Source organism: Apium graveolens, chromosome 5, assembly GCF_009905375.1.
Source record: "Apium graveolens cultivar Ventura chromosome 5, ASM990537v1, whole genome shotgun sequence".
NCBI classification, from domain to species: Eukaryota; Viridiplantae; Streptophyta; class Magnoliopsida; order Apiales; family Apiaceae; genus Apium; species Apium graveolens.
In genome coordinates, this window is record NC_133651.1 from 119924628 (window position 1) to 119939716 (window position 15089).

Consider the following 15089-nt stretch of genomic DNA (forward strand, 5'->3'; position numbering starts at 1 on the left):
AATATTAACTATAATTAACTACTTAATTAACCACTTAACTAACACTTCAATTTATCAATAATAAAACACTCATGAGATCACAACTTCATTATTACTTCCTTCTATAGCCATAGTTATTACCTTTAGCATGTGACATTGATGATATTAATCGAAAAACACAAAACTGATAAAAGCAAACTTTCATTGTACTAATACCATTCTACCAAACATCCACAATTAAGATAGAAGTTGAATAGTCATCAATTATGTTGAGTTCCTATATGTCTACAGAAATTGACAACACAACGATTTAAGCACAAGTTATTCCTTTTTGATTACATAGGGCAAATAAAAATGTTAGAATTACCCACTAATCATGCACAACGTACATGAACCTATGCTAGCATGGCAAGTTCTAAATCTCAAGATCCACCGTCGCTTCACAAGAGATTAACACCCTATCTTATATGTTCGCGACGCACATAAGACGAATACGCACAACCAATACTAGATATCATGCAATCATCACATACTAAAGTATTAAACAATTAACTAAAGAATTCCATAATAAATCCGTTGCAACCCCATGATCACGATTAGCCCATAATAGAACTTATCGCCATCATGGGTTCATATGAAATCATGATAAACAAACACAAGAAAATAATAACTAAACTGATTATATTAAAACAGAGTACGTCACAAGAGTAAATAAGTCAAAGCAAGAAAACTAGCATCCAACGTTACAACGAAATAAGAATCACAAGAATATATGCTTCCCCTTCGTTGCTGTGTGCTAAATCGGTCTTCTTCCTTATCTCCTTCGCTTCTTGCAAAAACACAATCTAAAACATAATCTCCTCTTAATACTCTGTGAAAAATGTCTCAAATCTACCTATATAATAGTCCCATAAAACTCAGATTACATAGAAGTGGAAGTCAAACAGAAGTAGAAGTCTAAAATAATATATCTTTTTCCCCGACCCTGCGCGGCCGCTCAGCATTTCTGCGCGGGCGCGCAAGGCTGCTGCGCGGCCGCTCAGCATTGCTGCGCGGGCGCGCAGGACCCTACTGGAAAAATTCCAGGTTTGCTCCGTTTCTTCACCGTAATCTGCCCGTTCTTTTCCTCTCTCAATGGTGAACACATGCCAAGGCTTATTCTTGATGATTCCTCCTCCGAAATGCAACTAATACCCTGAAATGCATAAACACTAGAAAAACGCATCAAATACACAAAATACTTGATTTCAAGACACCAATTTAAACCATTTTAAGACGTTCTAAGTGGTATAAAATGCCACTTATCACACCCCCAAACTTAAATCGATGTTTGTCCTCAAGCGTCACAGACTCAAAAACAAATAAAAATATGCATGAATGCAATCTATATGAAAATGCAACGATCCCCCTTACTACAATTAACCAACCAAATTGTCACGTCTCAAAGAATGCAGTTAGACACTAAAGATCAATAAACTCATGCAAACGGACATACCGCCAGAAATGTGGTGTGTGCAAATGCTTAACAGATATGCTTTGGAACTAGACCAATTACTATGACTAGACTATCCTCAAGGAAATCCTACGATTATACAAAGAATAAAAATTCTAGGCACAAAGTGATATACAACACTACAAGAACTCTGGAGCTTACTACGGAATCGTGCTTTTTATTTACAACTCAAATGCTTATTTGACCGTGCAATGAGTGAGGTCCACAAAAGACTTATACAATGGTATCCATGTAACGAGCGTTAGGTTAGCGGATCCCAAACTCTAAAAGACTTAGGTCACTAGGCACAAAGTCCCCTAAGAACTTAATAACTCGAATACCAAAGAGCCCACTCTTGATCAATTATGCAAAAAATTTTTTTTTTTTTTTTGTTTTTTTTTTTTCTGAGCAAGTGCGTTTCGCTCCATCTTGCTCAACCCTAGACTGCTCGCATAACATGCGAGCCGGCTACTAGCCATTTGACGCCTATCCACAACTAGCAACAAAATCCATTTTTACTCCATTTTTTTTTCTTTTTCATGCCTTTACCACTAAGAACCTATTATCAAATTCTAAGCATAATAAATAGATTATCCTCGAAAATAATCAGATCATAACAACAATCTAGTCCTTAAGCATTCTCTAAGACTTAGTGACAATACAAGTGCTTCTAGCATGCATATCAACCTACACAACTTAATATCACTTTAATGCTATCACTACACTCGCATCAATATCACAATTCAGTCGATAAATCATTGCAAAAGGGATCATGGTATATGCATGAGCTATATGATATGACAAACAACTAAAGCTATATAAAAAAACTATATGGTAAAAATTATGCAACTATATGAACTAACTATCATGAATATGCAGCTATATGACACACACAAAATATTCCTTAACTACCACCCCCAAACTTAAAATCTTCACTGTCCCCAGTGAAGGTAGTAGAAAGGAACACAGGGTATACCTACTCGAAGTCATCATCATCATCACCCTCAGTGGGTGGAGTATCAGGCGGCGGGTATGCAGAGTCCTCACCAAAAACTGGCCACTGGATATCAGCTCCAAGGCCTTGAAAAGCAGTCCCTAACGTAAGGGTGAGCTCCTGAGCAAACCTGCTCTGCATCTCATACATGGCATCCATCCGCCGTGAAAGCCTCCTATACTGGGCATCACCCATCCCAGCACCCTCCTGAGCTCTCGAAGAACTAGCCTCACCACGCCCTGGCCTGGCCATAGTAGCACCTCATGCTGGATGCCCTCCTGGAAGACGATAACCCAGCCCATGCTCCTCAGGCTCACCACCGGTCCACTCCTGCATCCCATTCAGAGTGCCAGAATCTATCGGAGCTGCTGGCAACTGCAACTGCTCATGAGCCGGCCAGTTCACTCCTACTGCTCGGCATAGCTTTGTAACCGTGGATGCATAAGGGATGTTCATATGCTTTTCTCCCCTCAAAAACTTCAGAATTCCTTGGTAGATAAACTCACCAAGGTCCACATAGTATTCCTCATTCAGAATTCCCCACAACAACTGTGCTCTCTCAACTGTGACCTCGTGTGCATGTGAAGAAGGCAAAATATTAGCACATATAAATGCATTCCATGCACGGGCATACCTGTTCATGGCGATCGCCGGAAAGTGACGATACTCATTATTGGATGGACTGCGGTTCCAAACTGTGCCCGATCGACAGAGAGTCGCACAAATCAAATCCAAGTCAAAATCCTCAGCAGTCTTTTCATTCCAATTCTCCTCCTCGGGCTTCCTCTCTCGCTGTCCAATCACACGGCGAATCGCCGTAGGATGATAATCAACCGTCAGCCCACGAACTACAGAAAACCCATTCTTTTCAGCCTTCGCGTTTGCGTAGAACTCGTGAACCACACTCATCGGTACTGCTTCGGGTGACTCACAAAAAGCTATCCACCCCTTCTCTGCAATCATGGGTAACAACTCACCATCCCTCCCTGATGGTAAAAACCCCCTCTCCTTCAGAATCGGCTTCCCCAACAGCCTAGTGTACTCCTCCTCCGCGGCTCTGTCAGTTAACCGAGGCCTTGCAGCAGTACCCCTTGATGAATCAGTAGTAGGAACTGTGTTGCTGCTGTCAATAGTGCATGCTCTCTTGGGTGCCATTGATTTGTGAATAAAAGTGTGTAAGAACTGATTTTTGATGTTTATGAGAGGGTTTAAGTGTAGGAAGTTGTGGGAGATATGTAGGATAGGTGTATGTATATATAGGGTGTGGAGTAGGTTAAATTAGATTAGAAGTGGGGTTGAGGGATAAAATCATGGGGTAATGGGAAAAGAATTCGTGGGTTTATGGGCTGTAATGGGTTTTTGTGTGTGTGTGTTTTTTTTTTTTTTCTGAACTGTAAAAAATTTTCTGGAACTCGACCCCTGCGCGGCCGCTCAGCATAGCTGCGCGGGCGCGCAGAGGGTCTCTGGAAAAAAAAAATTTCAGCCCCTGTTTTCTGATTTTTTTGTGTTTTTGGATAGGTTATTAACTTCTAAGGGTTCCTGTAACAACAATTCATGGGTTGCCTCCCACGCAGCGCTTCTTTTTCGTCATTAGCTTGACGTTCCGTACCTTTCTCACGTAGTCAACAAAATGGCACTAACCACCTCTCGGTTTGCCATGTCCCCATAGTAGTGCTTCAACCGCTGACCGTTAACCTTGAATGCTTGGTCCGAATCATTCTCAAAAATTTCCACCGCTCCATGTGGAAACACAGTTTTGACAATAAAAGGTCCAGACCACCTTGATTTCAACTTCCCAGGAAAAAGTCGGAGCCGAGAGTTGAATAACAGAACTTGTTGCCCTGGCACAAATAACTTAGGATGTAGCTTCCTATCGTGCCACCTCTTCACCTTTTCCTTATACATTTTGTTATTCTCGTACGCTTGAAGTCGAAATTCATCAAGTTCATTAAGCTGAAGCATTCTTTTCTTACCAGCTGCATCTAAATCCAGGTTCAATTTCTTCAATGCCCGGTAGGCCTTATGTTCAAGCTCCGCCGGTAGATGACATCCCTTACCGTACACCAACTGAAATGGTGACATCCCAAGTGGAGTTTTGTATGCTGTTCTGTAAGCCCAAACAGCTTCATCGAGCTTTAAAGACCAATCCTTCCTTGACGGACAAACAACCTTCTCTAGAATGCGCTTTATCTCTCTGTTAGACACTTCCGCTTGACCATTTGTTTGCGGATGATAGGCAGTAGCTACTCGATGATTCACATTATAACGCTGCATCATAGAAGTGAACTTATGGTTGCAAAAATGCGATCTTTCATCACTTATGATTACCCGAGGTGTTCCAAACCTTGTGAAAATTTGCTTATGAAGAAAATTTAGCACTGCCTTTGCATCATTTGTCGGTAAAGCTTTAACTTCGACCCATTTTGAGACATAATCGACTGCCAGCAAGATGTACTGATTATTACAAGACGAGATAAAAGGCCCCATGAAATCGATTCCCCATACATCAAAGACCTCGACTTCAAGCATCACATTTAATGGCATCTCATCCTTCCTTGACAAATTTCCCACTCTTTGGCAACGATCACACCTTACAACAAACTGATGAGCATCCTTGAACAAGGTAGGCCAGAAAAAACCTGCTTGCAGAATACGAGCTGCCGTCTTCTCACCTCCATAGTTTCCACCATAAACCGTGGAATGGCAGTCTCGTAATATCCCCTCCGTCTCATAGAACGGGATACATCTCCTGATGATCTGGTCAGCTCCCTGTCTAAACAAATATGGTTCATCCCACATATACCACTTCACCTCATGCAGAAACTTCTTCTTTTGCGCGGATGTCAAATTAGGAGGCATTATATTGCTGACAAGATAGTTTACAATATCTGCAAACCATGGTTCTTCCTCCTGAATTGCAAACAACTGCTCATCCGGAAAAGATTCATTGATTAACGTCCTATCTTGTGAAGTAGAATCGGGATTCTCCAACCTAGAGAGATGGTCAGCGACTTGATTCTCAGTACCTTTTCTATCTTTGATCTCTAACTCAAATTCTTGAAGTAAAAGCACCCAACGAATGAGTCTCGGCTTCGAATCCTTCTTAGAAACCAGATAGCGAATAGCTGCATGATCAGTGAATACTGTCACTTTCGTACCAAGCAGATAAGATCGAAATTTCTCAAAGCCAAAGACTATAGCCAAAAGCTCCTTCTCAGTAGTGGTGTAGTTCAATTGGGCCCCATTTAAAGTCTTACTCGCATAGTAGACCACATGGAAGAGATTTTTCTTTCACTGTCCCAGAACTGCACCTACTGCATAATCACTCGCATCACACATCATCTCAAACGGTTCTGTCCAATCTGGTGCTGTAATAACTGGTGCCGTGATCAAACTCTCCTTGAGAGTCTCGAATGCTGCCAAACATTCATCATCAAATTTGAAAGGCACATCTTTCTCAAGTAAATTGCACAACGGCTTAGATATCTTTGAAAAGTCCTTGATGAATCGCCGATAAAAACCCGCATGACCGAGAAAACTACGGATTCCTTTCACCGAATTAGGTGGGGGAAGATTTTCAATGACTCCCACCTTGGCATTGTCCACCTCCAGACCCTTGCTAGCGACCTTATGCCCAAGGATAATGCCTTCACGCACCATAAAATGACATTTCTCCCAATTAAGCACCAAATTAGTTTCCACGCATCTTTTGAGTACGGCGCGCAGATTATTTAAACATTCATCATATGAGTGTCCAAAGACGGAGAAGTCATCCATGAACACTTCGACGTTATTTCCAATCATGTCAGAGAATATAGCCATCATACATCTCTGAAAGGTGGCTGGGGCGCCACATAACCCAAACGAAACTCTACGAAAAGCAAATGTGCCAAATGGACAAGTGAAGGTAGTCTTTTCCTGATCCTCTGGTGCAATACAAATCTGATTATACCCAGAATAACCATCCAGAAGACAAAAATACTCATGTCCCGCCAATCTGTCAAGCATTTGATCAATAAATGGAAGAGGAAAGTGATCCTTTCTTGTGGCTTTGTTCAATTTTCTATAATCCATGCATACTCTCCATCCTGTAACTGTTCGAGTAGGGATGAGCTCATTCTTTTCATTTGTGACCACAGTGATACCTCCTTTCTTAGGAACACATTGTACAGGACTCACCCACGAGCTGTCAGAAATAGGATAAATGATGCCTGCATCTAGCCATTTCAGAATTTCTTTCTTCACCACCTCCTTCATGATGGGATTCAGTCTTCGCTGCTGTTCCACAGTTGGCTTACTACCTTCCTCTAACAGAATTTTATGCATACAATATGAAGGACTTATCCCCTTGATGTCTGCTATGGTCCATCCTATAGCCGATTTGAATTCTCTCAAAATCCTTAAGAGCTTGTCTTCCTCACTACCTGAAAGGTCAGCTGAAATAATAACAGGTAACGTAGATGAATCACCTAAAAAAGCATACCTCAAGTGTTCAGGTAATGGTTTAAGCTCCAAGGTAGGTGCTTCCTCTATTGATGGTTTGAGCTTCCCTTCAGCATTCTTAAGGTCAGAAGTACCAAGAGATTCAAATGGTATGTCGAGCTTTCGCTTCCATGGAGAAGCGTTCAGATATTGTAATTGCTCGTTGCTATCTTCATCATCGCTGTCAAAATCCCCCACTAAGGCCTTTTCCAATGCATCAGACATTAGGATGTGATCGAGTTCCGAAGTAACCGCAGAATCAATCACATCCACTTTTAAGCACTCCTCATCTTCTGTAGGGAATTTCATTGCCTTGAATACGTTGAAGGTCACATCCTGGTCTTGGACTCGCATAGTAAGTTCACCTTTTTGCACATCTATCAAGGTATGGACAGTAGCCAAGAAAGGCCTCCCCAAGATTATGGGAATCTTCTTATCTTCCTCAAAATCCAGAATAACAAAATCTGCAGGAAAGAAGAGCTTATCTACCTTGACGAGCACATCCTCAACTATGCCCCTTGGGTAAGTAATGGAACGGTCAGCCAATTGTAGCGACATGTATGTGGGTTTTGGATCAGGCAGATCCAGCTTTTTAAAGATCGACAAGGGCATCAGATTAATGCTTGCTCCCAAATCACAAAGGCACTTGTCAAAAGTTAGATTGCCAATGGTGCAAGGAATGGTGAAGCTTCCTGGATCTTTCAGTTTTGGTGGTAACTTTTGTTGCAGAACCGCGCTGCATTCTTCCGTGAGAGCAACGGTTTCAAGGTCATCCAGTTTCACCTTCCTTGAAAGAATAGTCTTCATAAACTTCGCATAACTAGGCATTTGTTCCAGAGCCTCAGCGAAAGGTATATTGATGTGAAGTTTCTTGAACACCTCCAGAAACTTCCCGAACTGTCTATCCAGCTTTTGTTGCTGCAATCTCTTAGGAAAAGGTGGTGGAGGATAGAGCTGTTTCTCCCCTGTATTAGCCTCAGGCAGAGTGTGTTCAACAGTAGTCTTCCTTGGTTCCGCCGCTTTCTCCTTTTGCTTAGATTCTTCATCTCTAACTTCAGCTTCGACTTCTTTTGCCTTTTCAGCATCAGCTACTTTTCCAGACCTTAAGGTAATAGCCTTGACTTGCTCTTTAGCTTCCTTCCTGCCTGGTACTTCCGTGTCACTAGGAAGAGTGCCAGGTTGACGATTGAGCACTGCATTGGCTAATTGACCGATTTGATTTTCCAAGGTCTTGATAGAAACCGCCTGACTCTTGCACAACAGCTTAAGTTCCTCAAAATCAGCACTAGTAGGTGCAGCTGCACTTCCCTGTTGAGGATATGATTGCCTTGTAGTATACTGCTGTGGTTGCTGGAATCCAGGTGGGTTAAACTGTTTACTTACTCCTTGCTGATATGTTGGCTGAATAGCATTTTGATTATTCCCCCAGCTGAAATTTGGATGATTTCTGTTGTTAGGATGATAGGTCGCTGGCACAGGCTGCTGTTGTCGCTGATAATTATTCACATACTGAACAGATTCGTTGACAAGAGAACACTGATCCGTAGCATGAGAACCTGCACAAAGCTCACAAACCATAGCTATTTGATTAACTCCATACGTAGCCAAAGAATCAACCTTCATTGATAGCGCTTGGAGCTGGGCTGCAATAGCGGTGGCTGCATCAACTTCCAGAATACCTGCTACCTTGCCTGATGTCATCCTCTGAGTGGGGTTCTGATGCTCATTTGCAGCCATCGTCTCGATAAGATTGTACGCCTCAGTATAGCTTTTAGACCATAAGGCGCCTCCAGCTGCTGCATCGAGCATGGGCCGAGATTGGGCCCCCAAACCATTATAAAAACCAGTGATTACCATCCAATCCGGCATTCCATGATGTGGACATTTTCTCAACATTTCCTTGTAGCGTTCCCAAGCCTCGCACATAGATTCTGTAGGTTGCTGCGCAAACTGAGTAAGAGCACTCCTCATAGCAGCAGTCTTTGCCATTGGATAAAACTTCACCAGAAACTTTTGCGCAAGATCTTGCCACGTAGTGATGGACCCAGCTGGTTCAGAATGTAACCAGTCTTTAGCCTTATCCCTCAGTGAGAATGGGAAGAGCCTCAACTTGATAGCCTCATCAGTCACGCCATTATACTTAAAAGTGCTGCAGATCTCGACAAAATTCCTTATGTGCATGTTGGGGTCTTCAGTCGCCGCTCCTCCAAAAGAAACAGAATTCTGCACCATCTGAATAGTGCCCGGCTTGATTTCAAAGGTGTTAGCTTGAATAGCCGGATGAAGGATGCTTGACTGAATGTCATCAATTTTAGGCCGAGAAAAATCCATAAGAGCTGGATCAGCTTGAACAATACGATCTCCCATGTTTACTGGTTCTTTCTGCTCAGTTCCTGAATCCGAATCTTCAAAATCTAACTTCTCCGGTGTATCAAGAACTTCGTCTTTCTCCTCAGCTGTATCTAAGGTCCTCTTGCGAGCACGAGAACGAGTTTGCATAAACGTTTGCTAAAGTACCTGAAACACAACCGAAAAGAGTAATTAACTACTACGTCCTAATCACTGAGTCCTAATGACCAATGATGGTAAGTACATAAACTAAACAAATACGCCGAGTCCCGGCAGCGGCGCTAAAAATTTGTTAGGGCGAAATCACGCACTAATATTCACGCAAGTATACGCGTTCGCAAGTAATATAGAATACTTTCTAGTTTGTTCCCTTAGAGACTCAGACTAATTTATTGTCTAATTTAACTCACTCACCAATGTATGATTACTTCTCAATGTTAAGATAATAACACTTAAAATTGTTGATTAAATATTAACTATAATTAACTACTTAATTAACCACTTAACTAACACTTCAATTTATCAATAATAAAACACTCATGAGATCACAACTTCATTATTACTTCCTTCTATAGCCATAGTTATTACCTTTAGCATGTGACAGTGATGATATTAATCGAATAACACAAAACTGATAAAAGCCAACTTTCATTGTACTAATACCATTCTACCAAACATCCACAATTAAGATAGAAGTTGAATAGTCATCAATTATGTTGAGTTCCTATATGTCTACAGAAATTGACAACACAACGATTTAAGCACAAGTTATTCCTTTTTGATTACATAGGGCAAATAAAACTGTTAGAATTACCCACTAATCATGCACAACGTACATGAACCTATGCTAGCATGGCAAGTTCTAAATCTCAAGATCCACCGTCGCTTCACAAGAGATTAACACCCTATCTTATATGTTCGCGACGCACATAAGACGAATACGCACAACCAATACTAGATATCATGCAATCATCACATACTAAAGTATTAAAAAAATAACTAAAGAATTCCATAATAAATCCGTTGCAACCCCATGATCACGATTAGCCCATAATAGAACTTATCACCATCATGGGTTCATATGAAATCATGATAAACAAACACAAGAAAATAATAACTAAACTGATTATATTAAAACAGAGTACGTCACAAGAGTAAATAAGTCAAAGCAAGAAAACTAGCATCCAACGTTACAATGAAACAAGAATCACAAGAATATATGCTTCCCCTTCGTTGCTGTGTGCTAAATCGCTCTTCTTCCTTATCTCCTTCGCTTCTTACAAAAACACAATCTAAAACATAATCTCCTCTTAATACTCTGTGAAAAACGTCTCAAATCTACCTATATAATAGTCCCATAAAACTCAGATTACATAGAAGTGGAAGTCAAACAGAAGTAGAAGTCTAAAATAATATATCTTTTTCCCCGACCCTGCGCGGCCGCTCAGCATTTCTGCGCGGGCGCGCAAGGCTGCTGCACGGCCGCTCAGCATTGCTGCGCGGGCGCGCAGGACCCTACTAGAAAAATTCCAGGTTTGCTCCGTTTCTTAACCGTAATCTGCCCGTTCTTTTCCTCTCTCAATGGTGAACACATGCCAAGGCTTATTCCTGATGATTCCTCCTCCGAAATGCAACTAATACCCTGAAATGCATAAACACTAGAAAAACGCATCAAATACACAAAATACTTGATTTCAAGACACCAATTTAAACTATTTTAAGACGTTCTAAGTGGTATAAAATGCCACTTATCAGTTATGCCGATACATATTACAGAATATATATTTAGATTATGCCCTAAAGGGTTTATATATTACTCTCTAGGCGGCTACAAAAAAGCCCAGAAAATAGGTCCAAAACAGATAACCCTCTAAAACCAGATTCAAGGCATATTCAAACAATTCTACTATTATTCAAACACTAGAATTCAATAACAATGTCCTAATACAATCCTAGATTGAATATGATTAGAGGTTCAATTAATCATAAATATAAAAAACTTATATTGTTCTTTTAATATTAAACACTAAATATGATATAAACCATAAATATAATACGATTCGATAATCTACTATACGTAGCTATATCATATTGTTATGTATAGAATGCACACAGGGGGTGAATGTGTGTTTCTCGATTTTTCTCAAAAACATTTTATTTTCAATAAATCAAGTTAAGTGTTTTGTTACATCTAGAGAAAGGACATGTGTTATGCTTTATAGAACAACATGCACAGTTTATAAGAATAACACTAAAATAGACTAATACAATTTTTTAAAGGTCTTTAGTCTATTTCTATTCTAAGTGCTATAAATCTGAAAGACAATCTTCTAGAGCTGCTACACTCCTTTATCTAGTTCATTTTAACCCTTGACCTTTGCACTCTTCAAGATGCATTTGTAGACTTTTTATTTTAATGATAAAATGGTTTGTTGACTGGTAATTTGGAATCTTTATGATAGTTGCATTCTGTAAATAAAATTGTTATCAAGATCTTCTAAGTACAAAAGCCTTTTACAGATACGTCTATATTGCGGTATGAAAGACTTATCGATATCTCCACATTGCTGTATAAAAAGACTTGTCAATATCTCTATATCGCGGTATGAAGAGACTTGTAGATATCTCTACATTGCAGTATGAAAAGACTTGTCGATATCTCCACATCGCCGTGTGACTTCGCTATAGAGATCTCTGTAGCTTGTAGAGACTTCTATGTATCTTCCATCTCGATATGACTTCTCTGTAGGCTTGAACAGTTCTCGATATGACTTCTCTACAGGCTTAAACAGTTCTCAATATGACTTCTCGATATTTCTTAATTTGTGACTTCTCGATATCCGACTTAAAATATTTTTCAATCTACAACATTAATTTTTTACAAGCTATGTATCTTCATTCCGAGATATGATCAAGCTTGATTTTCTTCCAGAGATTTATTTCTTATCTTGATTGTTTTTCATAGAAAAATATTCCAATCTAATCTTCTAATCATTTTTACAGACTCAAATAATACATTTACAAATTACACAAACTATTACAAGTCAACTGATTCTTAAGATTGTCAATGTGACTTAGTCGTGTTATATTATGACATGTTTTGCACAACACTTATACATCGACGAAAAGTAATTCAATTCAACATGCCTATATTTCTCTATATCTACATATTTGTTATTACAATACCGCAACAAATCATTGAAAATAAAAATAATATTGTAACAATATAAAAAGTAATAATATATATGTATATTAAAAAATTATAAAAAATAAATTTTAAAAAAATAAAACAAGTAAACTTTAGAGAAACACGCATGACATGAACTATAAACTAGTTTTTTTATAAGACCCCGGTTAATTATCTAGTCGGTCACTGAAGTCGGCTTAATATTTTAAGTTGGTCACTGAATTAAAAACAATATCAAACTAGTCATTGAAGTCAGTGAAGAGTACAATTCAATTCGTCAATTTTCCTTAATATTTGACGGAATCAATCGGTCTCCGTTCATCAACTTACAAACTGGATTCATGACTACTAATATCTCTAAATTTCTCGTTAGATAAATGCTCCTTAAAATTTAACACATCAATATTTTCTGTCGTTAAATATTGAGAAAAGTTGACAGAGTATATGAATCGCTAACTTGAGCGACTATCTTGATATTATTTTGAATTTATTTTAAATTTAGTAACTCATTTAATACATTAAATCGACTTCGGTGACCAACTAGATAATTAACCCGTTTATTAGACTGACCGGCCAGGAAACTATAATAGTCTGGCATTTTATAAGTCGTAGCTCACAATAGGCTGGCATTTTACAAGTTGTAAATTAAGATGAGCCAAACGTCATTACAAAACATATAACAGAAGTCATGATAAGATAAAGAAATGAATAGCAGTTAAGGGTATGAATAAAATAGGTTGCATTATTTCTAATTACATTCTTGCTTGCAATATCCACCCACACAAAAACTACATTAATGATTATGACAACTTCGAGTCCAGTCTTTTATCTTTCATCTTATCCCTGAGTTTGGTCCCAGGAACATCATATTCATATCATCAATATCTTCTGTTATCCCGGCCTTGAATGAACATGACCAGAGGGCACCATTAGAAAAACATAACATGCACATCAATTTTTCCGTAGTTTCTTCGTTGGCCTGGATCCCCACACTAACAATTAACTTCCAGATAGATACAAACATAAATACATAAACAGAAAAACACTAGATAGACTCATGATCCAGCTTAATTTAGGTGCATCCCTGTAGTAATTGATTCACTTGGACTTGAATGGAATTGCTCTAATCACGACTACGTGGTACAATGCTGCTAGTGCTGCTCCGATAAATGGTCCTACCCAGTAGATCCACTGTCACCATAATAACATATTTAATCTATTAGATTAACTAATACTAAGCTTACAAAACATAGTTCCGTTTATTTAAAAATTGTAGTAATCAGATTCTTACATGGTCGTGCCACGCTTGGTCCTGGTTGAAGACGATGGCAGCACCCAAACTCCTAGCAGGATTAATTCCGGTTCCAGTTATGGGAATAGTGGCCAAGTGTACCAAGAACACCGCGAAGCCAATTGGTAAAGGTGCCAAAATCTAATCATATACAACAAAAATAAGTCACCCTCACAAAGCTTTTAAGGAAAAAAGTTGTGTCCTATGATCAGTGACACATAATTTGAGACTCGAATTAGACTTACAGGGACATGAGAATCTCTGGCGCTGCGCTTGGCATCAGTGGCAGAGAATACGGTGTAAACAAGCACAAAAGTTCCGACAATCTCAGCACCAAGACCATCACCCTTGGTGTAGCCATGAGCAACAACATTAGCACCGCCGCCTTTATCAGTAAAAACTCGCTTTCCCTCAAACCCTTTTACCACTCCAGCCCCACAGATGGCTCCCAAACATTGCATCACCATGTAGTACACAGCCCTAGTCAATGTCAACTTTCTCCCCAGAAACAAGCCAAATGTCACCGCGGGATTAATGTGCCCACCTACATTAATCAATAGATATTACTATTTTTGTCTGCACATCCTGTAAGGGGAATGACGGTGGTGCCGATAAACCAAGAGGGCACCGGTATTAATAGGTGGTTGTTTACGAGAAATGCCAACAACCGCAATAAATAAAGAAAAATCAAGATTATACCTGATATGCCAGCAGTGCAGTAAACAAGGGCAAAGATCATGCCACCAAAAGCCCATGCAATGCCTTGAATACCAACGGAAGCGCACTTATTGGGAGCCTTGGAGACGCCCATGACAGTCAAAACAGTGATGTACAAAAACAGAAAAGTTGCAATAAACTCGGCTATACCAGCTCTGTAAAAAGACCAGGAGCTGAGCTCAGATGCCTCGAACAACGGCGACGGAGGTGGCTCCTTGTAATCCTTATCTTGGCTCTGAGCTGCTGTTCCAATCGGCTGCCTCTCGTTGAACTTGTTAGCTCCTAGCTTCACATCTTCTTCCTTGCCCTCCATTCTTTTCTCTCACACTACTACACTTCTTCAACTCTTAACCAAATGTTGTACTGTAAATTTGTTTCGGTGAGTTGTAATAATTTGTAGACATGTGTTGTATTTAAACACATGCTGTTGTAATGGCCGGAGTAAGCACAGGGTTTGAGTGGGTCCTGATGTTGCGTTGTCAATGTCCGTTATCTAAAGGGGAGGTTACCGACCCCATTGAATATGTACATAAAAAACAGCAGTGCTTTAGTAATTGAAAAGGACGTTGATAGGCTGGTTTTGGCGTTTGCAATTATT

The 15089-nt window shown here is 39.7% G+C and overlaps 1 protein-coding gene and 1 non-coding gene across 2 annotated transcripts; one reads left to right on the forward strand and one right to left on the reverse strand.

Annotated features, from left to right (window-relative positions):
• The first annotated feature begins 8814 nt into the window (after positions 1-8814).
• Positions 8815-8921, forward strand: LOC141662565 (small nucleolar RNA R71). The gene has a single exon (XR_012550674.1). It is a non-coding gene; the product is annotated as a small nucleolar RNA R71 (small nucleolar RNA).
• Positions 8922-13160: 4239 nt separating this feature from the next.
• Positions 13161-14890, reverse strand: LOC141724428 (aquaporin PIP1-2-like). The gene is made up of 4 exons (XM_074526582.1): positions 14474-14890; positions 14020-14318; positions 13775-13915; positions 13161-13674 (listed from the first exon to the last, which is right to left on the reverse strand). Exons 1-4 carry the CDS (start codon positions 14802-14804, stop codon positions 13582-13584), a joined length of 864 nt encoding a protein of 287 aa, XP_074382683.1. The 5' UTR covers positions 14805-14890; the 3' UTR covers positions 13161-13581.
• Between the last annotated feature and the right edge of the window lie 199 nt (positions 14891-15089).